This window comes from Mercenaria mercenaria, chromosome 3 (assembly GCF_021730395.1).
Source record: "Mercenaria mercenaria strain notata chromosome 3, MADL_Memer_1, whole genome shotgun sequence".
Taxonomy (NCBI): domain Eukaryota; kingdom Metazoa; phylum Mollusca; class Bivalvia; order Venerida; family Veneridae; genus Mercenaria; species Mercenaria mercenaria.
Window position 1 is genome coordinate 6,711,615 of NC_069363.1, and position 27,940 is coordinate 6,739,554.

General features: G+C 33.2%; 2 protein-coding genes across 2 annotated transcripts in view; one reads left to right on the forward strand and one right to left on the reverse strand.

The window, feature by feature from the left end:
* Positions 1–4,760, reverse strand: part of LOC123525513 (tetraspanin-11-like) — a 35,531-nt gene extending 30,771 nt beyond the window's left edge. The window contains exon 1 of the mRNA XM_045304611.2: positions 4,721–4,760. The gene's annotated coding sequence lies outside the window, so the exon portion shown is untranslated. The remainder of the gene's footprint in view (positions 1–4,720) is intronic.
* A 10,176-nt stretch (positions 4,761–14,936) lies between these two features.
* On the forward strand, positions 14,937–27,910 carry LOC123525511 (iron-sulfur cluster assembly 1 homolog, mitochondrial-like). The gene is made up of 4 exons (XM_045304610.2): positions 14,937–15,094; positions 23,066–23,119; positions 24,333–24,438; positions 25,899–27,910. The coding sequence occupies exons 1-4, from the start codon at positions 15,011–15,013 to the stop codon at positions 26,045–26,047; spliced, it is 393 nt and encodes a 130-aa protein (XP_045160545.1). The 5' UTR covers positions 14,937–15,010; the 3' UTR covers positions 26,048–27,910.
* Positions 27,911–27,940: the final 30 nt, after the last annotated feature.

Sequence of the window (27,940 nt, forward strand, 5' to 3'; positions counted from 1 at the left end):
ATTCTGGAATTATTTTCGGAAACAGAAAAAGAATGTAAAAAGTGATATACAAATTGAAGATTTCAAAAAGTATTTCGAAAGCATCGGAAGTGATATTTTTCAAAATACAAATGTAGACGCAGAAAATTTTTGCAGCGAAAATGATTTTAATGAGCTTGATTGTCGTTTTGAAGAATTAGACCGAAATATCTCGGTTCAGGAAATAGTGGATGCAGTTAAAGTTTTAAAACGTGAGAAATCGGTTGGAACCGATGCTATATTAAACGAATATTTTATAGAAAGTATTGATATCATATCATCACATTTATGCAATTTGTTTAATGTAATTTTTGAGTCGGGTTATTTCCCTGATATTTGGACGGAAGGGATTATAATACCAGTACATAAAAAGGGTGAATTAAATAATGTTAACAATTACAGAGGTATCACCTTAGTTAGTTGCATGTCAAAACTTTTTACAACTGTTATGAATAAACGTATAATGAATTTCTGTGAAGAAAATAATGTTATTACTGATGCTCAGTTCGGGTTTAGGAAGGGAAGGTCTACCATTGATGCTTTATTTGTATTATCGAATATTGTCCAAAATTATTTAAATGAAAACAAAAGACTATATTGCGTTTTTGTAGATTTAAAGAAATGTTTTGATACAATATATAGAAATGGTCTTTGGTTCAAATTACATAAAACTGGAATTCAAGGGAAAATGTTAAGAATAATTAAGGATATGTACCAGAAAGTGAAGTCCTGTGTTAAGTATTGTAATTCGTACTCTGATTTTTTTGAGTATGCTGTAGGCTTAAGACAAGGAGAAATAATGTCGCCTATTTTATTCTCCCTTTTCGTGGAAGATTTAGAACTGTTTTTACAAACAGATGTTGATTCTGGATTACAATTAGATGATATTGTGCTTGTATTACTTCTTTTTGCTGATGATATGGTTGTGTTAGCTAAATCTCCTGAAGAGTTGCAAAAAAATTTAAACCTCTTACATGAATATTGTAATAAATGGAGTCTAGAAGTAAATACTGAAAAAACTAAGATAATGGTATTTCGAAAAAGGGGGGCGTTAAGACAAAGTGAAACATGGGAATATAATGGTAAACAGTTAGAAGTTGTAAATGATTTTAATTATCTAGGCACGATATTCAATTATACAGGTACATTTGCATTAAATCAGGAACATCTTGCTGGGAAAGCTTTAAAGGCATTGAATATTTTATTAACTATATGTCGAAAAATAAGACTTAAACCAAAAATTTTATGTCAATTGTTTGATTCATTTGTTGGGTCTATTTTAAATTATGCATCAGAAATATGGGGAAACACTAAATCAAAGGAAATAGAGCGTATTCATTTAAAATTTTGCAAATGGATACTTAAAGTAAGACGTACTTCTTGTTCAGTAGGTATATATGGAGAACTTGGCAGATACCCATTGTTTGTTAATCGTTATGTACGTATTATTAAGTACTGGTGTAAAGTTTTGAATACAGACAACATTGTCATGAGTACAGTATATAAACAGGCAGTGAACGATTGCAATAAAGGTTATAAAAATTGGGCATCACAAGTTAGAAAATTATTAAATGATTATGGTTTTACAAACGTCTGGAATGATCCTTACTCAGTTAACCTAAATACATTTGTTTACGCATTTAAGCAAAGAGTGATAGATAGTTTTATCCAAGGGTGGACTGTTAGTAAGGAAAATAGTGGTGTACTAGAGTTGTATAATTATTGTAAAACAACATTTGCTTATGAATCGTATTTAGACCTCGTACCACCTTCTTTAAGAATGTACCTAACACGCATTAGAATTTCGGCCCATTGTTTGAGAATTCATACAGGTAGATATTCAAGAAACAGAATTCCAAGAAATGAAAGATACTGTTTATGTTGCAATAGGCTAGATTTAGAAGATGAATATCATTTTGTTTTAATCTGTCCTTGTTTTGAAGAAATTCGCAAAAAGTTTATAAAAAGATATTATTACACTAGGCCAAGTATGTATAAATTTATCGAACTAATCCAAACGGAAAATAAAAATAAGTTAACATTGCTAGCAAAGTATATGAAAAATGCATTAGCTTTAAGAACCTCAATATTAAGTGCTTAAATTTTTGCAATAATACATGTGAGCTATATAGTTGGCGAAGCCCATAGTTAAATACAGTGAATATTTTATATTTAGTTAGTATTGCATATTTTAATACTAATTTAAAGTGACATTATGCGCATCTTAAAGTTCTATTGAAGCAATTTTCAGTCGCTTTGCATTAAAGGTATTACATTATGCAAATGCCGCATGTCCTAGAAACAAAGAAATTGGACTAATGAAATAACATTATGTTATTTTGCTGTTGTTATTGTTTTTGCAGTGATCTCCCTTGTGTTGTGTTTATGTAGATTGAGATTACTATAGTGGGAAGGGAAGTAACTCTTGCATGCAGTTCATTTTCCTAAATGCAGTAGCTGGATTAATGCTTAAAAATGCGCATAATACCACTTTTATGAAATTTGTACATGTATATAAATGTAATGGATGAAATAAGTACCCACACGGTTATCAAAGTTCATCCTCATAAATCGCTGATGAAACGACTACTGTTTCAGTTAGACTGTTTTTTTTCCTGACTATTTATGTAATGGTGGTAACTTTGATTGATATAGGTTTATTTATCAACTAGAAGTAGTACCATATATAGTTCACGTGACTATTAAAATGTTATATGTGTGTATACTATGTATACGTTACAACGATGTACGTATGTACAAGTTGAAATAAATTATATGTTCTGTTCTGTTCTGTTCTATAACCGGAATCCACCTATAAACCAGAATACACTTTCCATAACCTGAATACACCTGCATTTCTTTAATTACTGGTATTTTTGAAGGGGTTTTGACAGAATTCAATCATATATAACACAGATAATTAACATATGAAAGGAAAATAAAATATGTTCACGCAAAACAGTTTTATGGCCCACAGGAAGTTTCCATAACAGAAATGCAGCCGTATCTTTTAATAAATGGTATTTTTGTAGGGTTTATGGCAGAATTCATTCGTATATAATATAAATAATTAATTTACAATAGGAAAATAAAATATGTTTGTGCAAATCGTTTTTATACAAGATTGAAATTCGGCGAGTGCACAGGAAATTTGCGCATTCAAGAATGAATTTCCATGTGCTAAACTTCTCTAATGTAAAAAACTTTTTATCATTTTTGTAAGATGTACAACCCTAATCAATCAGAGTTAACATAAATGAATAAAATTGAGAGAAAATTAATAAAAGTTATTTCTGTATACGAGATTATAACTTTACAATCTTACTGAAATATTTTTCGCTTATGTGAATGACCGAAATAAGAGTACATGAAATGGAAGGTGTGACGTCACACAATGGTTTGGACGATGAACGAAATGTCGTTGATTTCATGTTAGTTAATACGGTGAAGCAACCACTAAGCACAGTCCCGCATGTATTTTAGTTGCCTTTAGATAATTACGCCACCCGAGAACACTCGCTCTGCTTACTTTGAAATTTTCTTCTGGTGGGTGGGGTGTGAATGCGTTTCATTCCTGGTGTTTTTATTATATAGAAGGGGGGTCTTTTTTCATATATAGACTTTTCGTGGCTTTTGGATAGAATTTCAGGCTCCTGTGAATAAACAAATAGATTAAAAGATACCTTGTAAATAACAAAATCCATGTTTATGGTCATAACTACTAATAAACAACAATAAAAAAATCATTTTAAAATGTATTTAAAACTCATTATAATACATTTAAAATTATTCATAATTATAAATTTCCCCCCAAAGATAACATCAATATCATATAGGAGAGATCGTGTTTGTATACAAATCCGTTGTATATTCTATTTTTAGAACTGATAAGACAAAGATTGGGTGGTCAGACGCCGAGCGTCCATGTTTTTCTGTTAACAGTGGTGTTTTTCTAACTGCTTAAACTTTCTTAAAACACAAATGATATCAATAATTTTTTGATCAATGGAAAGAATATAAAACAAGCAATTTATTGATAACTTTTAAATATTATTTTGATATAAAATGGATTAATTATGAACGCTTAACTTACAGTGTTTTTTCTAAAAGTTTGGAGCATCGCTACGCCGCTATTAAAATCAAATGTCATTTAAAACGGTTATTCATTTTCAAAAAATATTTGAATAAGAAAATATGAAAATCGTAAGCAATTCAAAACTTTTTAAATTTTAAAAATCCATATATGAACGAAAAAGTTATCTAAAATTGAAAATTCTGATCCATACACAAACAATGTAAAAACATTTTGTTTTGCCCACCGCCAGATAAGCAGGTGTTGATGCGTGACGTCAGGGCGATATCTCCTATTTAAATTACTAATAAAAACATAATGGGGGTGAAAAGTCTTCATATGCTATAAAACAACAGACTTTTTATCCCCATTTTGGAGGTTGAAATGTCTTAGGAGGAACAATCTAATTATCTTGGGGATGAAAAGTCTGCCAACCCCGATAAACACTTCCATAATAATTTGATTATTTGGACTACTTCCTACTGGAATTCCAGACTTTTACCAACTAGCATGGTCTTAAACTAAATAATGAAGACATTAACGCTTCACTTCAATTAAGTATACAATATTATACAAACATATACGAATGTGTAGACAAAATCTAGCTGGGATTTTGAAAGTTTTGTTTACCTGAATTTTTTACTGTTGTTGTTGTAAGACGGTTACCAGGTAAAAAGTTCTACGTGCAATTATCATGCAAAATTAAAAAACGTAAAGGGTATCTTTTCCCGAAAAAGGTGATGTTAGCAAGATCGGATATACAAGCTGGAGTACTGCTCGCAAGTTTGTCACCATACACTTATTCAAAAATTGACCAGATAGAGGGAATACCGGCACAGCCCAGACCATTGGATGGCCCGAACCACAAAATGGTCAATATCAACCACGTTTCAGGACTACCCGGACCATGTTTATGGAAGTTCTAGATTAATATTTTGTAAGCATATTTAAATGTTCAGAAATTGCAATATTGAAAAAAATATGCTAGCCTTCGCAACATAACCATTCTTATTGGTAAAGTCTGTTCCACCTATTACGTTTACTTCGTTTCTGAATTATCAGTATCGATAAAATCGTCCAAAAAACATATTTATACAGTATACCATACATCAATATCTCTAGACCTTTTTTTCATTTTTTCAATAAAGTGTATTTTAAGGTAGTTCTGCACGTTTGGATCGAAATTTTTTCTACAATGTAGAATTTGATTAAACACTGATTTTTCAAAACTTCAGAATATCCCTAGAAAATACAGCTAATAAAAAGGATAGGGTCGCGTGCTTGATTTTTTGATAGACTGATTTGAAAAAAATGGACCTCACGCAATATTTCATAATGGGAGTCTATGGGAAAATTATAACTTTCATAACATTTTCGCGAATGGAAATTTTTCTACAATGTAGATTTTGATGAAACTTCTCACAGTTGTAAATAAACACATGGCCTTTATTTTGGTGAAATAAAATTTATAGGTCCGTGTGCTTATTTTTGAGATATTTGACCAAGATTAAAGTGAACCGGACATTTCACGCTAATTTTAAGACATTTTTGAATTTTTTAACGTGTCATATGTTTTGATATGATATTTTGACTTTAGAAATATAGCAACAGTGTCATTGTAATAAATTTACTCACAGGTTTCGATTAAATCATAAAATTATTTTCATTTCCGTACGTCGAACCCAGGCTTTATTCTACGTTTTCCGGATAAATGACGTTACGCCATCACTTCCGGTTTATCAAACGTGCAGAACTACCTTAAAGATATAATCTTGGATTTTTCTTTTTCCCCATAGGCCGTTATGCTATATGACGTTACGTCGACTTTCCAATAGGAGAGATCGTGTTTGTATACAAATTCTATTTTTAGAATGATAAGACAGTGATCGGGTGGGCAGAAGCCGACGTCCATGTTTTTTGTAAACAGGATTTTTTTCTAACGTCTAACTTTCTAAACACAATTACATAAATAATTTTGATCATGGAAGTTATAAAACAAGCAATTATTGTTCTTTTAATTGTTATTTCGAAATAAAATGTTAATTATGAACGCTTAACTTACACTGTTTTTCTAATGGTTGTGAAAATCACTACGCCGCTTTAAATATATGTCATTTAAAACGGTTTTTCATTGAAAAAATTTTGGTTCAAAAATATGAGATTGTTGTATTCAATCTTTTGAATTTGAAACCATAAATGAGCAAAAGTTTTAAATAAATTCTGATTCATACGCAACGTGTAAATCATTTGTTTGCAACACAGATAACAGTGTTACGCGTGCGTCACGGCGATCTTCCTATATGGCGGCGTCCGTAGCGCAACAAACTAGGGGTCAACTCAAAATTAAAACGCCCGAGTTAATATTTGAAAATACTGTGTTTGTTATCGTATTATGCTAATTCTTGGGGAATTCATGTCAGGCCACCTCAACATGAATAAATAAATAAATAAATAAGAAAATAGAAAGAAACAAACACAAAAATCAATGGCATTCTAAAAACAAATGTGCGTGCGAGCGTCTCGATATTTTAATAACACATGGGTATTCTTCTTATATTATGTTTTCTGTTGTTAGACCGGAAAATTATAATATAACTTGACTTCTGTGGATGTGACCTAGATAGATATTACCTCCCGGAAGTATTTTTATGGGTTTAATTAATAAAAGTGGAAACTAAACTTCGCAGTCCGTCAGGATATTCCCTTTCAATCACGTCACATTAATCTGAACGGACAGGACAAGGAAAAAAATGTTTTAAACATAAAATGGTTAGATGTCTACTACTCGAAATATTTGCGTTGAAATACGTTCATAGTTACAAAAACTATCTTGACCGTTTAGAAATAGAAATATTGGGTTTTCCTAAATAATTTTGTTAACATTTCTGTATTTTTTAGTTATATTTAGGACCCAGATCTAATTTATAAAGAAATATCAGTTTATGTAAATGTTCCACTGAAAGGCCAAATTTTTATATTGGACCAGTGACGGAAAACATACAGAAAAGTAATAACGTAAACAAATTTTTCTTTAAGACTCCATATTTATGTTGCATGTAAACTCCTTTAGTCACCACTGTGGATAAAAAATGTAGAACGGACAATGGCCTCTTTTTCAAAGGTAACAATTTAACGTTTTACTGACAGGGTGTAAAATTCCACTCGCCCGCTCGCATTGGCGAGTTAAAGTCTGAGTAGGACGAGTGGACCTCGCTGTATACTCGACCGATCGGGCCAAAATTCAGAAATTACAACTCCAAAACCTCAACAAACTTTGAGATGGTTCAGTCGCTACCTGGATTGACTGGAATTTACCCGCGAATCGTAAAGATATCAAAACGTCATGCCGGTAATTTTCCATTCCACAAGCACGTACGACCTGTCGTATTAAATATCTAATTTACATCGACACGTACACAAAAACCGTGCGTAGTGCGTTCATTTTTTAACATTTTCACTTCAAGTTTTCAACACCTCTTGAGAAATAATACTATTTGAATTCTATAATGATTTTAATAAGATATCGACAGAAATGTAGGCAAAATTCTATAAAAACGGTCGAATTTTCATATAATCATTTGTAAAAATTCAAACAGCGCGATCTTAGTTACTTATTTCTTTCGAAAAGTAAATAAATGATGAATACTCTGGGCATAAAATTCAGACTTTTGACCAGAAAGAAAAAAAAAACAGAATAAAAAAATCTTAAATAATGAAAAAGCGGCAGCAATTACAATACATAGAGTAAAACGATTTTTGGCAAACAGATTTCTGTTAGTGCGGCAGAATAGGTTACGTGACCTCGTGAACGTAAATAGAAATGCGATTTTAAAATAAAGCAATGTGATGTCATTGCGGTTTTTATTAAGTTTTAAATGAATCTTTGTACATGTATTTTTTACCAACAATTTAAAAGTTTTTTTTTGTCAAACAATAATGTAAATTCCTTGAGGGCAATAGGCCCCAAGGTAGGATATCCGCTATAGTAACTATCGTTTGAGACATTTACCTTTTATACGGGATATCACATTCGCTTTTGATAACAAATTAAAGAAGAAACTTTTTATTGATTTCTATTTCTCAGCAATTTTAAAGGTGGTTAATCAGATTTTGGTCAACTTTCAGATTTTTTAAAAACTTTACCAACTGATAATTTACACTTATTTGTGTTTATCAAGTTCTTAATACACATCAGATTTTCACTGGAAGAATTTTTAAACTATGATTTTTCTATCCTGGTTGCCCAACCAACATACATTGCCTAAGGAATGTTATGAATATAAGCACTACTGTATTAGAGTTGTAAAAGATTTGCATTGACAAGAACATATCTTGCCAAATTCATTAGAAATGCAAGTTTATAAAATTATTATTACCTCCCTTTGTCTATCTTGGTTGCGCAACCCAGATAGATTTAAAATAAATCAATTCCAAAGCTACACTTTGTTTCAAAACTTGCCTTTTGTTTCAGATAGTTGTAATATTCCAATATATATCAAATGCAAATGTAAAACTAGAAATTATATTGAAATTAAAAGAAATATTCCACGTTTTAAACACTTTTGTATTAAAGGGAGATAATTACAAAATTTCTTAAGAAGTAATAAATCATACATTTCCAATAGGTATCTAACTTTATGTAATGGGTCTTTTCGTTCCTTAAATAAATCTCTAACAGAATATATAAATACTGAAAAATGTCAGAAAATGTTCCTCAAAATTAATGTGATTGACTACCTTTAAGAACCGATGCGGTACGATCAGACAGTGATGTGTCACATGGCGCGAAAAAACATGACGTAATGCCATGACAATCTCGAGCAAAAATACCGCTTTGATCTCCACTTCAGATGTCAAGATACTGACACACTTCTTTTAGCTCTTTGAGGGGGTGTAAATTGATCATGAAAACAAGGTCAATTACTTAGTTTATCAACTGAATAATTACCGATAATCTTTAACGTTTTTTTTTCATCTCTTTCAACACGGGTGGATGGACGATGGTTATTGTGTCCAAATTTTTTAGACACTTTCAAAATAAATATTTTTCGGGAAATAATACTATTGTACATAATACTCCTTTCATAAAAGTGACAGTATTAAAAGTGTCAATTATTAGGGCGAGTGGCTGTTCACTAAGGGCGAGTAGATATTACTGGCTATAAGTCCTGCAGGGCGATTGGTGTGAAATTTTTTTTTACACCCCTGAATTTAGTCTAAATTTTTATATAAATGCTCTCTCAAATGGGCTTTTTCTGTTAATTCTAGGAAAAAAACTCTTGTTTTAATTAAAAGTGCGGGAAACGACGGGGGGGGGGGGGGGGGGCAAAATACATGCTGTACACCGGGTGTCCTTCAGGTCCCGCTGCTCCTACGCCTATGTTACACTTTTTGCTTATCATTTTGATCATTCTATCATATTTTCTTCGATCGCGCGCCTCGTCACGTGCCAAAATTTACACGTGTGAGCACCGACTGAAAAGAAAAGAATTATCAATCTGTCTCCGTGGACCTTATTAACAAGACTGTGCCAGAGACAATAATTATTCTGTGCTCGTTAAATCCAGAAAAAAAATCTGAAGTTACGTAACACTTGCGACGATTGCGCTCATACCTTTGTGGAATTTAAAAGCATACTCCAGACTGCAAATTCAACAGGAATATAGGATATATAAAAATAATGATTAGAAACAAAAAGAAAATATCAACCCTTTGTTAAAAAAACCCTGACTGGAGTAATGTAAGACTAAAGCAAAACTTTAACGGAAAGAAAACAAGTTTCAGCTCGCATTAGCGTTAATTATTCATGAATGATTTGAAAATAGTTTGTAAATGTTTAAATCTGTTTCTGGACATCGTAGCTCTGATGGACAATAAAAGTTGATAAATGATAGTTCGGGGATATTTTTTTAAAATTGAAATCGGCGGTTATGTATAACAATATTTTACTTTCTATGACTGCTCTCTGGACTTTTTACCAGTTATTTAAGTCAAATGTAAATCTGGCATAATAAAGATAATAATAATAGTTTAATAAAAACAGAGAATGGGTTCACGATCCGATTTCGCTTTTAAAAAAGGAGATGCTTCCATATAAACAGCAACATTATAAAAAAAAAATAAAACAGATAGGTTGACGAAATGATAAAGAATTAATCATTGTTTAAATAGATCTATAAATTTCAAAAAGTAAAATATGATTATAGCATGACACACGTCAAGATTTCTATCTTCTATCGGCTGATTGTACACCTATGTAAATTTTCCCTTGTGCGCCTCATATAAATCTGCATAGTGCCAGCAATACTACGTCATTTATCTCATACGTCATAAGTTTCTTTCAAAGAAAAAGAAGCATACACAACCGGGACTCGATGTTCATTGTGAAAGAAATTGGATATGTGGCGGACTGTAAATACTTCATTAAGGATGCTAAAATACAGGTTATCTTTGAACCATGCGTTTGGAAATGATGTTAAATTGAACAAGTCATCGTTTCAAGGGCATGGTGCGATTGATGCCTGAATTTCATCGATGTGTAAAAGAGCTTACAATGTTGTTTACAACTGATTCATTGAGGATTGGATAGAGCTATTGAAGACTTGGAAGAATTTTGGAGTGTTTACAACTTTGATAGGTTAAAAGTGAGTCAATTTACATTTTTTCTAGATCTAAATAATATGTTTTTTAAACACAAAAATTCATTTCAATCATGCATTCACTTGTAGGGAATTGTGAACGAAATGAGTTTTGAGTCGCTCCCGATAAAATTCACGAGAATTTTCCCGCAATACTTCAAATTTAGAGAGCAAACTCCAATGGCGACAAGAAATTACAATGGGAGACTGCCGTTGAAAATATAAATTTGTCATTTATTTGGATATTTGGCAAAGCAGAAAAAAAATCGTTAAATTTCTCGAGGGTGACATTTTTTTAGTTTATCAAACCATGTTTACTTTGCCGGTAAGTGTCGTAGTTTTGTCATATGACTCCAAAGTTGGGGTAAACCTTTGGAATGGAACAGACTTTTTTTTTTTTTTTAGTGTTGTATAACTGTTTGTTAGAAACAACGTTAAGACATGGGAAAAAAAGGTGTTTTAACAATTTCTAATAGTCATATTCATAACAATCACTAATTTTCACGTTGTTAATTACAACTAGAATGTGTCTGTAGGACAGAGGGTGTGCCCCCCACCCCCGCCCCCATTGGTACATTTGTCACAAATAAGGGGCAATAATTCAAATGTTTGCAGTGTTAATGGGGTTTAGCCTAAACAAACATTTTATGAAAAGGATTTATTATTCTAGGCCATATATTTTCGAGCTATGAGCATCACAAACAAAAAATCCACTATTTTGGCTATTTCAAGGGCCATAACTCTGTAATAAGCACAAAGATTCTCAAGAAGAATGCATTTTACTATTTCAGGAGCCATAACTTTAAAAATAGGGGATAGAGTCGGCCAAAAAATAAAAGGTGTGCAAGTTTATATCATGATAAAGACTTAAGCAAGGTTTCAACCAATTATATTAAATACGTTTTGAGCTAGGTGCGTCAAAAGGTGAAAATGTGCAATTTTGATTATTTCAGGGGCCATAACTCTAAAAATAGCGGGCGGAGCCAGACAAAAAATAGGAGGTAGGTAGGTTCATATCATGAAAAAGACTCATACAAGGTTTAATCAATTTATATGAGATACTTTTTAAGCTAGGCACGTCACAAGGTAAAATGTGCATTTTTGACTATTTCAGGGGCCATAACTCTGAAAATAAGGGGCAGAGCCAGACACAAAATAGGAGGTGCACAAGTTCATATCATGATAAATACTCATACAAGGTTTAATTAATTTATATGAAAGACTTTTGAGCTAGGCGCGTCACAAGGTGACAATGGGCATTTTTGCCTACTTCAGGGGCCATAACTGTAAAAATAGGGGGCAGACCAAAATGAAAAATAGGAGGTGCGCAAGGTTTCATGAATCTATATCGAATACTTTTTGAGCTAGGCGTGTCACAAGGTGAAAATGTGCATTTTTGACTAATTCAGGGGCCATAACTCTGAAAATAGGGGGCGGAGCCAGACACAAAATAGGAGGTGCACAAGTTGATATCATGATAAAGACTCATACAAGGTTTAATTAATTTATATGAAATACTTTTTGAGCTAGGCGCGTCACAAGGTGACAATGGGCATTTTTGACTATTTCAGGGGCCATAACTCTGAAAATAGGGGGCGGATCCAGACACAAAATAGGAGGTGCACAAGTTCATATCATGATAAAGACTCATACAAGGTTTAATCAATTTATATGAAATATTTTTGAGGTAGGCGCGTCACAAGGTGACAATGGGCATTTTTGCCTATTTCAGAGGCCATAACTCTAAAAATAGGGGGCAGGCCAAAATGAAAAATAGGAGGTGCACAAGGTTTCATGAATCTATATCGAATACTTTTTGAGCTAGGCGTGTCACAAGGTGAAAATGTGCATTTTTTTCTATTTCAGGGGCCATAACTCTAAAAAAAGGGGACAGAGCCAGACAAAAAATAGGAGGTGCGCAAGTTCATATCATGATAAAGACTCGTGCAAGGTTTCATCAATTTATATCAAACACTTTTTGAGCTAGGCGCGTCACGAACTTCGGACGGACGGACGCATGCACGGACGGACGCACGCACGGATGCACGGATGCACGGACAAGACCAAATCTATATGCCCCCACCACTCATGGGGGGCACAACAAAAGGATTAAAGCTGTTTATTAAAATATGGTCTGGGTCGTCCATGATTGGTATGGTCGTCCATAAGGTTGGGCGGTAACTAAAGGTAATTGACAATGAATTACAATGTTCATCTTTGACTCTATTAGTCATTCTTTAAAAAAAGCATATATTTGGGATAAATGTGGTATAGACTTTTTAGAAACATGGTCCGGGTTGTCCATAATATTGTTCTGGTTGTTTAGTTCGTGTTGTCAAAGGTTCCGGGTTGTCCCTGATTCACAGAGGTTGTCAAAAGACGGTCTGGCCGCTGGACGAAACACAATGAAAGTCGTTCAGTAAGTGTCACTATTGTGATCAATAAACATAACTGGACTTGACCTCTGACTTATTGATCAAAGGCTTATCATGTTTTATAAAATATTGCATAAGTCGGTGGTTATTCCTTTGCCAAATTTAAGATATTAACCAAATATCCGAACAAACAGATCTAACATCACATCTTCTTGCTTTCCGGCAAATTTAAACAAAAATTGATTTCCATCAATCTTCATTTTATACCTGGTCAATTGTACAGTGAAACGTCTTACCACTAGACATCTAGACCTTCCACAATTCTGTTCGGCAATCAGTAAAGTTGAACACTATAGGTAGACAATCACAATTTCTTTTAAGGTATTATAACGAATATGTACAAACCTACTTTTTAGGGAGGCATATTAGTTTTCAACTGTCCGTTCGTTCATTCGTTCGTTCGTCAGTCACAACGTTAACTTTTTGCATGAATGCACTTTACTCGCAAACCACTGCACCCAGGACCTTCAAATGGTGGTTAACGTGTTAACACATGTATTCTCATGTGCCGTTAAAACACCTTTTCATATAGCTCGTTCTGATGCAAAGCGTAAATGTATCATGGTCCCAAAACGGATAATTCAAACGGAAATGACGTCAATGTGATAAAACAGCGCAGACATACCAAGACAATTCCGCTGGGGAAGAAGGAGTTCATATGATATTGTGTTCTTGAAGATGGAATAATAAAGTTTAAATTTCTAGAGGTTGTCAGGTGGTAATGATCTACAGAGACGTGGTTGTGTGATATCTTAAAACATAATTAAAGATGCATGTATTCTTCTTTGTTCTAATGTCTGCCATTTAAGAGTTTCAAGCATTGATGTTACGCTGCTTTGGTATGAGTAGTCATTCATAACATATCTGGCTGCAGCTCTTTGAATCTTTTCTATCTTTATCATAGACTCCCTGTGTAAAATCTCAAACTTTTAATTAAAATAAAGGTATTTAATCGATATAATAATTCAATGAAACTTCAAAGTTTTGTTGTTTGCAGCATCATCTGGGGCATGTGCAGTGAAAAAACTTTATTTGATTTCTGAAATAGTGTGATATTTATTTCTAAAGTCACTATATGTTCATTGTAAATATACTTCATTGTACCCAAGTGGAAACTGGCAGGTACTCGAAAATGCAGCTCTCTGATTGGTCAGTTAGAACCCCTAATGTACAGCGATGTCATGATAAAGTTATGAATATGTTAAGTTTTTCTGCCACGGATGCCATATGGTGTTACAATATTCTAATTGTGTGCGAACGTATGTTTTGTAGGCAGTTTCTTTGATATTACGGTTATTACATTGTACATTTTTTTTTTATAAATCTGAGGGTGTTACTACTATAAAACATGCAGTACAGTATATAGTTGTGAAAAATATTATATCAATAAAATCAAATAAGCATCAAAAACATGATGCGAGACACATCAATTGTCAAAAAAATTACTCTGAGAATTTATAAAGTATATATTGAAAGAAAACTATGATAAAGCACTGCGTGTCACACTATTTTGCCGCCACGATATGATCTGCCGATATCGGACCGATATCATTTCGATGTTGGCCAAATATCGTTTGCCAATATCGGACCAATGTCATTATGATGTTGGCCTGATACCGTCTGCCGACGTCGGGCCGACATCATTCCTATTTGCAGCCTAAACTGAAGCCGATATAGGGCCGTTATAGACAACGACGTCGCCTCATATGTTGTCAAGTGGTATTTTCCTCCTTTTTCTTATTCACATGGTCCCTTTTCGCATGTATCAGTTTTTTCCGCGTCTCATATTTAATTTCGATATTAACCGGGGACCTTGACCTTCGAAAAATAAAACAAAACTATGTGAAATGGCAACTAAAGTTGTTGGTGCTACTGTTCGGGCAGTTGCTCGCAAAAGAACCATTATACCAACTAAAGCACCACTTGTTCTGGTTTGTATAACTGAATAGTTACGAAAAGATTACTGATCAGATTTTTCATATAGACGACAGTGCTGGAACGTCGATTAGCTCTTGCGTAATTATCAATGACAGTGTTTAGAATGTGGGTGGGGGACGGTGAATTCGAGTTCTGTCGAGTTCAAGAAATTACATTAGTAGATGAGTTTTCACAGGTCTGATAGGGTAATCAACTAATTATGACTTTTTGAAAACAATGAAGTCCTTGAGATAAGGTCAATTGAAGTCCCAAGTTGGAAGTAATGAAACTATTTAGGAAGGTCTCGGGGTACAGATCCGTACCTCTAGAATCTAGACAATCCTGTTAGCTATTGTCAAGAGGTATTGCTAGTGTTATCTCTAGAGCGACGCAGCAGGGCGCTGCGCCCTGCCCTTTTTAATTTTAACTGCCGCCACGCTGCCTTTGATCGTCTGCTAAATCCCGCCCTTTATCCTGTAGACGTGCCTCGCCGATTTTTTGATCAGCAAATTACGTTATGGTGAGTGCACACAGGTAACGAGAATCAGTGAGGTGTTATGATTAATTGATAGAGTATTGATTATCTGTAGAGCCTATGCTCGCGGTTTTTTGTACATATATAATCTTTTTAAGAAGCAAGAAAAAATTATTATTTCGATTTGCCTATGCAAAAACATAAAGTTATCCTCCTTTTTATCGAAACATATTGTTGATGTGCGTCATCACGTGATTTAGTCGTCTAGTGAGCTATCGACACGGCATAAGTGAAAAGGTGAAAATTCGTCCTGAAGGGAACCTATGCTGGCGGTATGTAATATCGATTAAACTAAGGACGAAAAAAAAATCAGCAGGCTAAAAGTGAACAAACAAGCATATGCGAATATAATATTTAGAACATTACTCATTTATTATGTGAAAAACAAAATAAATGGGGATAAAATTTAGTATGTGCCTCTATGTGTATATTTCCCTTTCCGAAATGGAGTCACTATTAGAACAAAGCTTAAAAACTTATAATAATGTTGTTTAAAAACAGAATATTCAAGTATTAAAGATTCAAACAACGACAGTGATTAACTCGCTAATGTTTTCTACACTTCTTTTGTGTGTAGGAAATTTACTCCTCCCTACATCTCAGAAAGAACCATTTGGACTTTGTCAAAATACTAAGATCAACATCGATCTTTTCATGGTTCGAAAGGCACTCGTAGTGTAGCCAGGCATCACATTCATCACATCTTGCTCTTAAATATATCTTATATCTGACTGTAATGCATGATTTCTAAAAAACTAACTTTAGTTTAGTGATTTTGACATATATGTGTGAGATTTGTGCGACGGATACAGATTACGTAAAATGTATCGGCTGCTGTATCCGTCACGTGAGCGGCACGCGTGACTATCGCTACGTTTGTTGTAAAGGCATTTCACCACTGGTCGGTGTTGAACATAGCATGATGAAATATTTTTATTAGTGCTTCTGCAGAGAGCATATTTATCGAAATAGCGCGAGCATAGGAATAGCGCGAGCATAGGTTCCACCACTCTGCTGTCAAAAACGCGCCAATTAATAAATTATCCGTAAGCGGCCAGCTGATCGAGCACGTGAAAAGTGCCCTGTAAAATTTCTTCATGCAAGCTTTAAATTAGACCATTGTTTAGTATTTATAAGTATGCTGCTTTCTCCTTGATTCGAGCCTCTTAAATCTTTTAGGGTTGTGCATATTTTTGTAAACCTGTTCAGTTAAATATTTTTTGGTATTTTGGTACAAAAATATTTGGATTTAACAATGGACAATAAGAATTACAATGTTATCTTCTTTTATATGAACTTTTTTGCAGAGACTGAAGGAGGTCAAACTCCACATCATTTTAAAACCTTCTCATCGATTCGAGCCCTTTGTTTGGTAGGTCAATAAGTGTTAATGTTTGCACAGTCTATTTCCATGAAGCAAATTTCTAGAAAGATTGACTTCTTGTTTAATTGTTACAACAGTCAAAATATGCTCATGATGCTTTTAATTTGAAATTTCGGGTCACAATATTGCCCACTGTGTAATTTCCTTTTGAAATAAGCAATTTTTGATGTAAAATATTAAAAGAGGTATTTACTCAATTTTCCAGTGGTTTCATGACTGATATTTACCAAGGCATTTTAAAATGACACAAGTTTCTGATGGAAGAACATGCTACATGAGAATGAATTTTACTAAAACACAAGGGCTCGAATCGTTGAGAAAGCTCGAATCGGCGAGAAACAGGCATATATATCTTTGCAGTCTGATCCTACCTTAATTTCAACTAGAAAATCCACAAATTTAAATGAATTTTGAAAGCAAAAATAAGTTTAGAATATCCATTCACGATTCTAATTACCCGATGTCGTATGCAACAGAGAATAAGCACAATAAGCGTAACAGTAACCAGAGGTGACAACGATACAGCACAGAAGCGGTCATCGCTACAACAAAAGCGGAATACATCTACACACACATGCAAATTTTCCATAATTCCTTCAAAAAAGCTGACTATCAGTGTTATTTTTTATGATAAACATCATAATTTGAGGAATTATCTCTGGTTTACCTTAATAAGCATGATAAGTCAAGTAAACTGTGCAAAAACCACTTTCACGTGATTATTCCGAAAGTGTACCAGTATCCGGATAGTACATTTTGGATACATTCTTTTTACAAACTTTTATAGCACTTTTCTGTTTATGAAATATTGATGAAAGACCTTATTAATATGACATTAATTTTGATACATATTAGTTTACAATGTGACCTGAAACTATTCTTTTTATTATGTTGTAACATGATCTTGGCTTCAAGCTTATTATATACACATAACATATAAAAGCCCTCCACTATATCATATTCATATGCTTGGTGACATTTTTCAAGAAAAAGGCTTCAATGAATGTTTTGACAAAAAATATAGTACTGGTTGGGAACCATTTTCCGGACAGGACCAGTTTCCGGACACATGTAATATCCGCTTTATTTCGTTGTTATTCATGTAATTGTTTCATCTAGATCATTTAGATGTTTGTTCTTCATGTCTACAACAAACCACTATTTTATAAGGCTGTGTAATGTTTGGGTTTTTGATGATAACTCACCTGCGTTTACAAAACAACTTTCTGTCTTAACGGGGCATGAAGATAGCATTGCGCATGCGCATTAGTTCACACATGCCGAGGTATCAAGTGGGGAAAAAATAATCATACTATATAATGATTGTCTGTTGATAACATGTTCTACTTTTAATTTCACGCTAAAAGTTACGTAAGATGCAGGGCTGTCGATTTTTGCACAAATTTTATTCTATATCTATTGGAATTATCAAGAATTCATATAAGACGAGTTTCGAGTCTTTTATAGTCAACCTCGGTTTGCTTTCATAGCTGCTGTTAAATGTCGAGTTATGTTTCATGTGCAATTTTGAAGAGATGAATGATAAAGAAATGTGTAGAAATAGTTTAATTACTTATTTTGATATCAAATTAGCAACAAAACCCTGTCAAAATATTTGTCCGGAAACTGGTTCACCTGATGGGAAAAGTAACTCATTTTAGTGACCCCATTTGAGGCCCCATGAAACCCAAATTTTATGTCACAATGCGATGCTGATTACAACATTGGATATGTAAGGAGCTGAAGTTTGTGCAGTGTGGGCTTCATTTATGTCAATTTTTTTTTTAGGGAATAATGGAGCCGAAATATGAAAATGTGTCCGGAAAATGGTTCTCAACCAGTAATGTAAAACCCTTTGTAAACTCTGTTGCTGGTTTTGGGAACATATCTTTTACCACTTTAATCTGTGATTTAAAAGTATGCACAATAATCATAAATGTAATGAATTACATAACAATAAACATCTAGAAATGTAACTACTGCTGCGGTAACTTTCCAGTTTAAAACCGCACTCTGTCCCTTTTTGGCAGCACCCTGCCCCTTTTAGACAGCACCCTGCCCATTTTGAGCTCTAAAAATAACACTATATTGCCCTCCTTTTCCAGATGTTGTGTGTTATTTACACCTGAAATTTTGTTGCATCTGAACAATCAAATAAGATTTAACCAATATTCAACTAAAACTAGAATCTAAATTGTTCATATATACCAGCATTCACCTGACTTTTAACATTAATATCCAAGGAACACCAAATAAATAATGAGAAATTGAACTGGCACAAAATAGAATAGATCTTGAATTATGTTTTGACATACCATTAATAATAATGATTATCTAGTATAAATATTTATGTTTTCCACACATTTGGTGACTGTTGGCATTGCGAATATTTCACATTTTTAGCTCGACTATACGAAGTATAAGGAGAGCTATCCTACTCGCGTCGGCGTCGGTGTCTGCGTCTTTCCGCGTCCCCACCTTGGTTAAAGTTTTGGTGCACTTTCTCTTTTTTCAACTTATCTCTGTAATTACTTGATGGATTTGATTCAAACCTGAAATACTTATTCCTCATCATCATCCACATCATCTGACATAAGGGTCATAACTCTGGCATCAATATTTCATGAATTATTCCCCCTTTTCACTTAGATTTTCAGGTTAAAGTTTTGATGCACTTTCACTCTATCTCTGTTATTACTGAATGGATTTGATTCAAACTTAAAATAGTTGTTCAACATCATCACCCACATTATATGACACAAGGTGCATAACTCTGGTGCCATTTTTTCATGAATTATTCCCCCTTTTTACTTAGAATTTCAGGTTAAAGTTTTGGTGCACTTTTACTCTACCTCTGTTATTACTGAATGGATTTTATTCAAACTTAAAATAGTTGTTCAACATCATCACCCACATCATATGACACAAGATGCTTAACTCTGGCACAATTTTTCATGAATTATTCCCCTTTTTACTTAGAATTTCAGGTTAAAGTTTTATGTACTTTCACTCTGTCTCTGTTATTACTGAATGGATCTGATTCAAACTTAAACAGTTGTTCAGCATCATTACCCTTATCATATGACACAAAGTGCATAACTCTGGGACCAATTTTTCATGAATTATTTCCCCTTTCTACTTAGAATTTTAGGTTAAAGTTTTGATGCACTTTCACTCTGTCTCTGTTATTACTGAATGGATTTGATTCAAACTTAAAATAGTAGTTCAACATCATCACCCACACCATATGACGCAAAGTGCATCACTCTGGCACCAATTTTTCATTAATTATTCCCCCTTTTTACTTAGAATTTTAGGTTAAAGTTTTGATGCACTTTCACTCTGTCTCTGTTATTACTGAATGGATTTTATTCAAACTTAAAATAGTTGTTCAGCATCATCACCCACACTATATGACACAAGCTGCATAACTCTGGCACCAATATTTAATGAATTATGCCCCTTTTTGCTTAGGATATACTTATATAGTGTTTTGATACATTTTATCTTTACCTCTCTTATTACTTTAAGTTGATATTTTTGACATAGACTCAGGCTACTGTGCAATATCTTCATCCACAATTGGAGTCATCAAACACTCCAGTGACAGCTCTAGTTTCCTCAGATGTGCCCAGTTTCACTATCCAGCATCGAAATAGTTGAGCGCGCTGTCTCCTGTGACAGCTCTTGTTACATTTCCTTCAACTTATGTCGGTTAATAGCCTTACTTATTTGGCTTATTGGGATGACTTATTTTATGATCTGTTATTTTATAAATTATAGTTGTCCTCCCTCTAAGCCTTAACCGTAGATATGCATTTTACTGTTAGGAAAACGAAGACGTTAAAAAATCCAGGTCATAAAATACTGGTCAAACTTACTTGCTCCAATAAGTTAAACATTAATATTCATGAAGAAACTTCAAATGGGTTGAAGATAACTCATAATTTTAAAATAGAGACTTAAATCTTCGGAAATATGTGTAAACAGGTGCTAGGAGAAATCTACCCTGACACCGGTTTAAAACACAGTGGACTGCTGATGACACTAATTGCAGAAACAAAACCAATAAATATACATTCAAAAAATGTCAGTGAGGCAATTTTATGCTTTAATGTCAACATAAATTAATTATCAGAGATAAATTAATTATCAGAGATGTAATCGTTAAAAATACATTGTACATGTACCAGAAAACGTTCCCAACAGATTTCATTGGGGATTTCCTAACAGAAAAATGCAGAATAAGTTTGGACGTGACGGGACAGTGACAGTCGGAAGTTATCACACGGTCCCTAAACGTCCTATTATTTGGACTAGTCGGTTAATTGATTATAAAACAAAATGTTCCGGCCCAAACTTTGGCGCATACTTTTCCTGATTGGCAAATTTGCTAGTGCAAACTAAAATTGACCCAGAAGAAACCCTGATTTCATGTATATTTTGTCATTTCTTTCCATATTCTTTTTACTTTGAAATTTGTAATTAACAGACGGTGATTTGGCTGATTGAAAGGTGTTAATGGTGATTTATCACCTTAAAAGTTGATTCGGCTGATTGAGGGGACAGATAGTTTAATTACCTTTTCAGAGGTTTATGAAAATGAAAAAAGATAATTACTGGAATTCTTATGGTATCACAAGTACGATACTTGTTTTATACATGAGAATTTACTTGTAAAGACGAAAAAAATATGGATACACTGTCTGTAATTTCACCTTAAATCTGACATTTTCAAGCAATAGAAACAAAACATGTAGAGTTTTAGGCATTCAGATATAAATATTTAAAAAAATCATGATTCCAGCAAACTTATAACACTTTAAACTTAGATAAATGGATGAGCAATAAACTGATGCACACTGAACTTCTACTCAAAATCAGTTATTTGTAAAACAAAAGATCTTGTTTTAAAGTAAAATTTTCTAATATTTGGCATGAGGTACATATATTTAACAATATCATTACCAGTATATTACTCATATTCTAGCAAACTTGGTCTAAAAATAAGCAAAAAATAGTGGTTGCTGAAAAAGTGGACAAAATGAACAATTTGAAATTGATGAAGTGACCAAAATGGGAATGAGTTGATTAGGAGATGAGTTGACTGTAAATTGTCACTATTGTCCAACTAGTCGTGATAAATTTTCCATCTAAACAGCTGATTGCATGTATTGACATGCTGCCATTTGACTGCGGCCCAAGATGGGCAGCTAAATTTGGGGCTCTATATGGATCTGCAGTTCAACCTGTTAACCACTAACTCCCATTTAAAGACATGTTAAATTATTAATTCATTGATAATTTTTAAATGTGTAAATGAATACTAGATTTGAGAATTTTATTGTGTCCTGTAAAATTCGTTAATTATAAGTAATTTAACCATATTTCTCAAGTTTTTCTAAAGGATGGGTTGCAAGAGCTAGAAAAAAAAGCTTTTAACAAGAACTTCACTCATGAAGCAGTTTATGGATCTTCTTCAAACTTCTGTTTGTTATACCATAAATTGAAATCTCTTAAATTTCATTAAAAAAATTATGGTTTTGTCTGGCCTATTCTAGGATCAGCCAGAGCTGAAAAAAGAAAAACCTTTAAACAACAGTCTTCTTATCATGAGCTAGTGGATGGATCTTCACCAGACTTTGCCTGTATCATCCTTGGATGGACCTCTCTTAAATATGTTAGGGGCCACTAGAGCTAAAAATAGAAAATTATTTAAACAGCTTCTCATGACTGATCTTCGCTAAAACTTTGTATGAAGCATCACTGGACGAACCTTTATCGAGTTAGTTCAATTTGTTTTGCATGTCTGCACTTAGGGGCTGTCGAAGCTTCAAAAGGAATACTTTTAAACAGTTTTCTTCTCATGAACCGCTTGATGGATGTCGGCAAACTTGAGAAAAAAGCTTCCTATTGGGTTTGTGTAAATGGTTTTGCTTGACTTCTTCTTTCTTGCCACGGTCTATATTTTGGGATGAATGTTTTTCACTCTGAACAGAATTTTTTCTTTTAATGCTACAGTTAGACCTGGCATATATTATATATTTAACACTTTTTTTATTACAGACTAATTCAGCTGTAAAGAAAGTGAAGGAATTGATGAAACAGAAACCTGACATGGTGAGTGTATGTGACAGTGTATGTGTGTAAAATTATCTCCACCTGTTATCAGTATGGGCAGATCCTCAGAAGACTGTCCAAAATTAGCTGTAAGATAATACAAGGTACAAAAGATGCTTTATTATCAGAAGCTTTCTTGGTTCTTTTAAGTACTAGGACTGGTGTTAAGAACCCTTAATTATGGTATAAAAAACTTTTACCTGAATTTTTTTAGTAGAATTAGAAAGTTAGTTAGAGGTGCCAGGACTACAACTCACATCCTCAAGTTTAATTGCCACTGAACCACTGAGTCTGTTTTTATTTTGTATCAAGCTTAATAGTGTTTACTTCTAGGGGCCTTTGTCGCTGAGTTGTTAAGATTACTGGCTCTAGGGGCCTTTGTGGCTGTGTTGTTAAGATTACTAGCTTTGAATCACTTGTCCCTTACCTCTTCTGTTTTGAAACACCAATCAGGAGGTGGAATTCATTCATGTGAGGAAGCCATCCAATATTTGCTGCAGGCAAATGGTGGTTCTATCTTAGTACCTACCTTTCCCTAAAATAATGCCTGGTGTTGTGCCAGGGGTCTTCATCATTAAAAGATTGATCTAAAATTGCATAGCTGTGGCTTTAAAACAAAATAAAAACAATTTTGAAAGCATATTTTGTATATTTCTACCACTTTTTTATACCTCTGTCCATGACTTTAAAGCAGCTCGCCTCCAGATCAGCCCCACTTTGTTTGTCAAAATCGAGAAAGCACTACAATCTTGTTAGTACCAGTAATCATAAATAAAATGAGCTGTGCCATGAGAAAATCAACATAATGCATTTGCGACCAGCATGGATCCAGACCAGCCTGCGCACCCGCTGTTCGCTTTCAAAGCCTATTGCAATTAGAGAAACCGTTGGCAGATGTGCAGGCTGGTCTGTATCCATGCTGGTCGCAAATGCACTATGTTGGTTTTCTCATGGCGCGGCACAAATGTGAAAACAATGTTTAATATTCAGTGACTGACTGATCTAGTTGGAAAGAGAAATATTTTCACTATAGTGTAGTACATCATTTGATCTTCAGTATTTAAAGACGTTGGTAATAGTCTAGAGGTTATTCTGTAGGGATACACATGAAGACTGTTGATAAACTAGTTTGAATATTTCAGTTATGTTCACAAAGCATACCAAATTGTTTAAAGAATTATGACCGTGCTAATGTGTATATTCCGTGTTACAGATTGGTTTGAAAATTGGTGTGAAGACACGAGGATGCAATGGTTTAACATACACATTAGATTACTGTAATGATAAGGGAAAGTTTGATGAAATTGTGGAGCAAGATGGTAATTTTTAATACTTAAATTAAAATGAGTAAATAGAAAAAAAATGAATTGCAAACTGGCCCTGATTTGAATACATGAAAAATTTTTGTTTTGAAGATATAATTTTCAAAAGACTAATGTTTGATCCACAAACTTCATGATAGTTTTTATGTATATTACAAATCATTTCGAAGAATTTACTTTAATGGTTTTAATTTACAATTTATCATCAAAATTGTATCTTTAAAGATTATAGGAATTGCGAGAATTGCTCGTTTTCAGCTTAACTATTCACAGAATAGGGAAAGCTATTCTACTCACCAGGCATTGGTGTCACATCGTGGTTAAAGGTTTGCATGCAAAATCATCTCGTATGGAATTGAAACATTATATGCAATGTACAAAGCTCCCCAGTCTTGGTTGAAGTTAGAACAGATTACATGTATGACTGTTTTTCGGCTAAAAACATCTTGGTTGAAGTTGAAATAACTAAGATAGCTCTTGGCAGAATTTAGTATAAATAATGGCCCATTTGGACTTACAAAATTCAGTTTAAGTTCTTAGTTAAACTACGAGGCTATATATCTGTAACAGCAATACGTATTGGATTGAAACTTAATACAATGCTCCCCAGTTACAGTATCAGACCAATGAAATAATTAAGTAAAATGCTCTTGGTTGAACTTAATTCAAATTATAGCCACTATTTAACTTTGGTTGAAGTTTTGCTTGCAAGGGGTTATAGTTTGGAATAAATCGTAATAAAATAACTCTGTTGCCTAAGCTGTGCCAACCAAGTTATAGCCCTTATTCAAAATAGAATTTTTTATAGTGTCAAGCATTCTGTCTCATGGACAGCTTTTTTCTATTCAGTCTGAATTCATATTAAACGTGAAATGTTGGGGGTGGGGGGCTAATTTTCCTGACTTTAATGGCTCCAAAAAATAAGATATATTTCACTAAGTGAACACCATGCAGTATTTTCGTGAGTCAGTCTTGAGTGAAAATGTAAATTATAGTGTGCACGAGTGATTCATTTTACACTGAAACAAACAGATTTTCTATTTATTTTATGTATTTTCAATGGTTTTAACTAAAGCATTCTCATTTTATCTGCACAACTTCATATGCATTGCATAACGACATCACATTCACAATGTCATGATGCCACAATAACCAAGTTGAAAAGTTGTCATTTAGTTCTATGAAAGTTTTCCAGATTTCTTTAATATTCAATAAAGATAGAGTGTGTACCTTTATGTTTGTGTTGGTATTTATATACATGATAACTTTACTAAATATTAAGAATATTTTGCAAAGAATTGCTGCTTGTTCATAAATTGTATTCTTTTTGCATTTAGGTGTAGTTTTGTACCAGATAAAAAATGAAAACAATATTTTCACCGCTAAAATATCAGTTTTATTTCACAGGAAAAGGCATAAATGAAAATATACAAATGCATGTTTTTTTTGTATTTCAGGAGTGAAAGTAGTGATAGATTCCAAAGCACAGTTAACTTTGTTAGGGACTGAAATGGACTATTTAGAAGATAAACTTGCTGCAGAGTTTGTTTTTAATAATCCAAATATAAAAGGAACTTGTGGCTGTGGTGAAAGTTTTAATGTATGATAAAATATGAAAATAGTGTTGAAATGTACTCCAGATATTATGTGAAATAGTCAGTATTGCATGGCAATTAGTTTGTTAGAAACAGTGTGATTCCTTTTGTGTGATGAATACATGGAAATAAAATATGGTGTAAATGATAAATTGTGATACATTTTCAAAATAATTTATTTGTTTTATAAATGCCGAAGTAAACTAGGATTCTCAGATAAGCAAAATTTGAACACAGTATCAGCATTGTAGAAGCCTGTAGCCAAAGCCAACAAAATGGTAGACATTTAATCGTAGCTGTTTAAAAAGAAGAGTATTGCAGAATTAAATTTCAGTCAGGCAAGATTTAGAATTGCTTTGCCAGATGACAATCTGATTTAAAACAAGATTTTTTTAACTCCATTGCTACACAAGCTTCTAGGACACAAACAGGATGTTATGTCAGGTCTGTGTCCAGGCAAGTTAAGGTAATTTCGACACACAGAAGATGAGCTTTTATACAACATAAATTTTTTAGCTTCATTGCTGTAAATACTGAAGGACATTATAGCAGGATATTTTTCAGGTCCTTTGCCAGACAAGTTATTCTAAAACTGAATGTTTTTTTAGTTCAAACAGGATAATTTAGAACCTTATTTCGGGCCAAGCTATTCTAAAACAGGATATGCTGGATGGTCATAGTCAGATAGACATTTATCTCATTACAGAGATATGGAATGGTTTATATTTGACAATTTTAAGTATGATGCAGATTATTTAGAAAGTGTTAATTATATGGTAGAAATAAACTGTTCTTGCCAGCTTGAGCTCAGTTACATATAATAAGATATATTTAGCCACACAACAGCAGATGATGCATTTAAATCATTATTCATAGAAATAACCTTTCTGTATAAATAGATTTTTATTTAGATATGATAAGTACAGCCTTTAAGAACTCACCATTTTATATCTTTGTTTTGATGCTTTGCAAAAATTTCCCAGTGCTTAACGTTCCCTTAACTGGGTTTAACATACTTTTCAGCAATTGTTTACTTTTAAATCTCATTTATAAAGAGAGACAACTATTTGAGAATATTTTAAGTATCCAGTGAAATGGGACAGTACGGTAATACATACATTGTACAGGTATACTGTTTATAAGGTTCTTGTTCATTTATCAAATATTTCCGGGGTTTGGTGAGATACTGCTAAACCTGAAGAATCTTATGCGGGTTCCTTATTTTAGTACACATTCTAGAGGAATCTTAATTTATTTTTTCAAAGAGGCATTAATATATTTAGAGGAATTTTAGCCAGGATGATTCATAAATTTGAATTGGGAAATATAGTTAGCAGTTTTTTTATCCATAAAGTCAAGCAGCTTTTTTATCCATAAAGTTGTGTAAAAATACCTTTTTGTTTCTGCACAGAAATATTTGAATACATAGATATACTTACTCAGAAAATTTCACAACATTTATTTTGAAATTACAAGACATAATTTCAATTTGGAATGGTCTTTTTACATAGCAAAGGATTTTAAGAAACAGACTTTAATTAATTTAGACAGCAGCTGTTGAATTTTAGAATCTCTTAATTCCTACAAATAAATAGTGTCCTTGTAATATCGTAAAAATTAATAGTAAAAAAAATCCTATCTGTTATTTTAATTACTAAGAGGAGACTTTATTTTAATCCGCAGATCTATAAAATATTTCTCTTGAAAATGTTAACTTGCTGGTATTCGAATTGACTTAACATGTATGTTACTTTACACATTGGCTGTAGTAGTTTAAGATGTACATGTTTCATTATTATTCCACAGATTTTGATATGCCATTTGATTTTATTGATGTTGTTAATGCCTTGTTTTAATACAAAAATACATGATTATCTTTGTTTTATTCCTGTTTACCTATACAC

Coding starts and splice junctions, on each gene's coding strand:
- LOC123525511 (XM_045304610.2), top strand. CDS start 15,011: ATGGCAACTAAAGTTGTTGGTGCTACTGTTCGGGCAGTTGCTCGCAAA. Junction 23,120..24,332: donor TGAAACAGAAACCTGACATG/GTGAGTGTATGT, acceptor TCCGTGTTACAG/ATTGGTTTGAAAATTGGTGT. Junction 24,439..25,898: donor TGAAATTGTGGAGCAAGATG/GTAATTTTTAAT, acceptor TTTGTATTTCAG/GAGTGAAAGTAGTGATAGAT.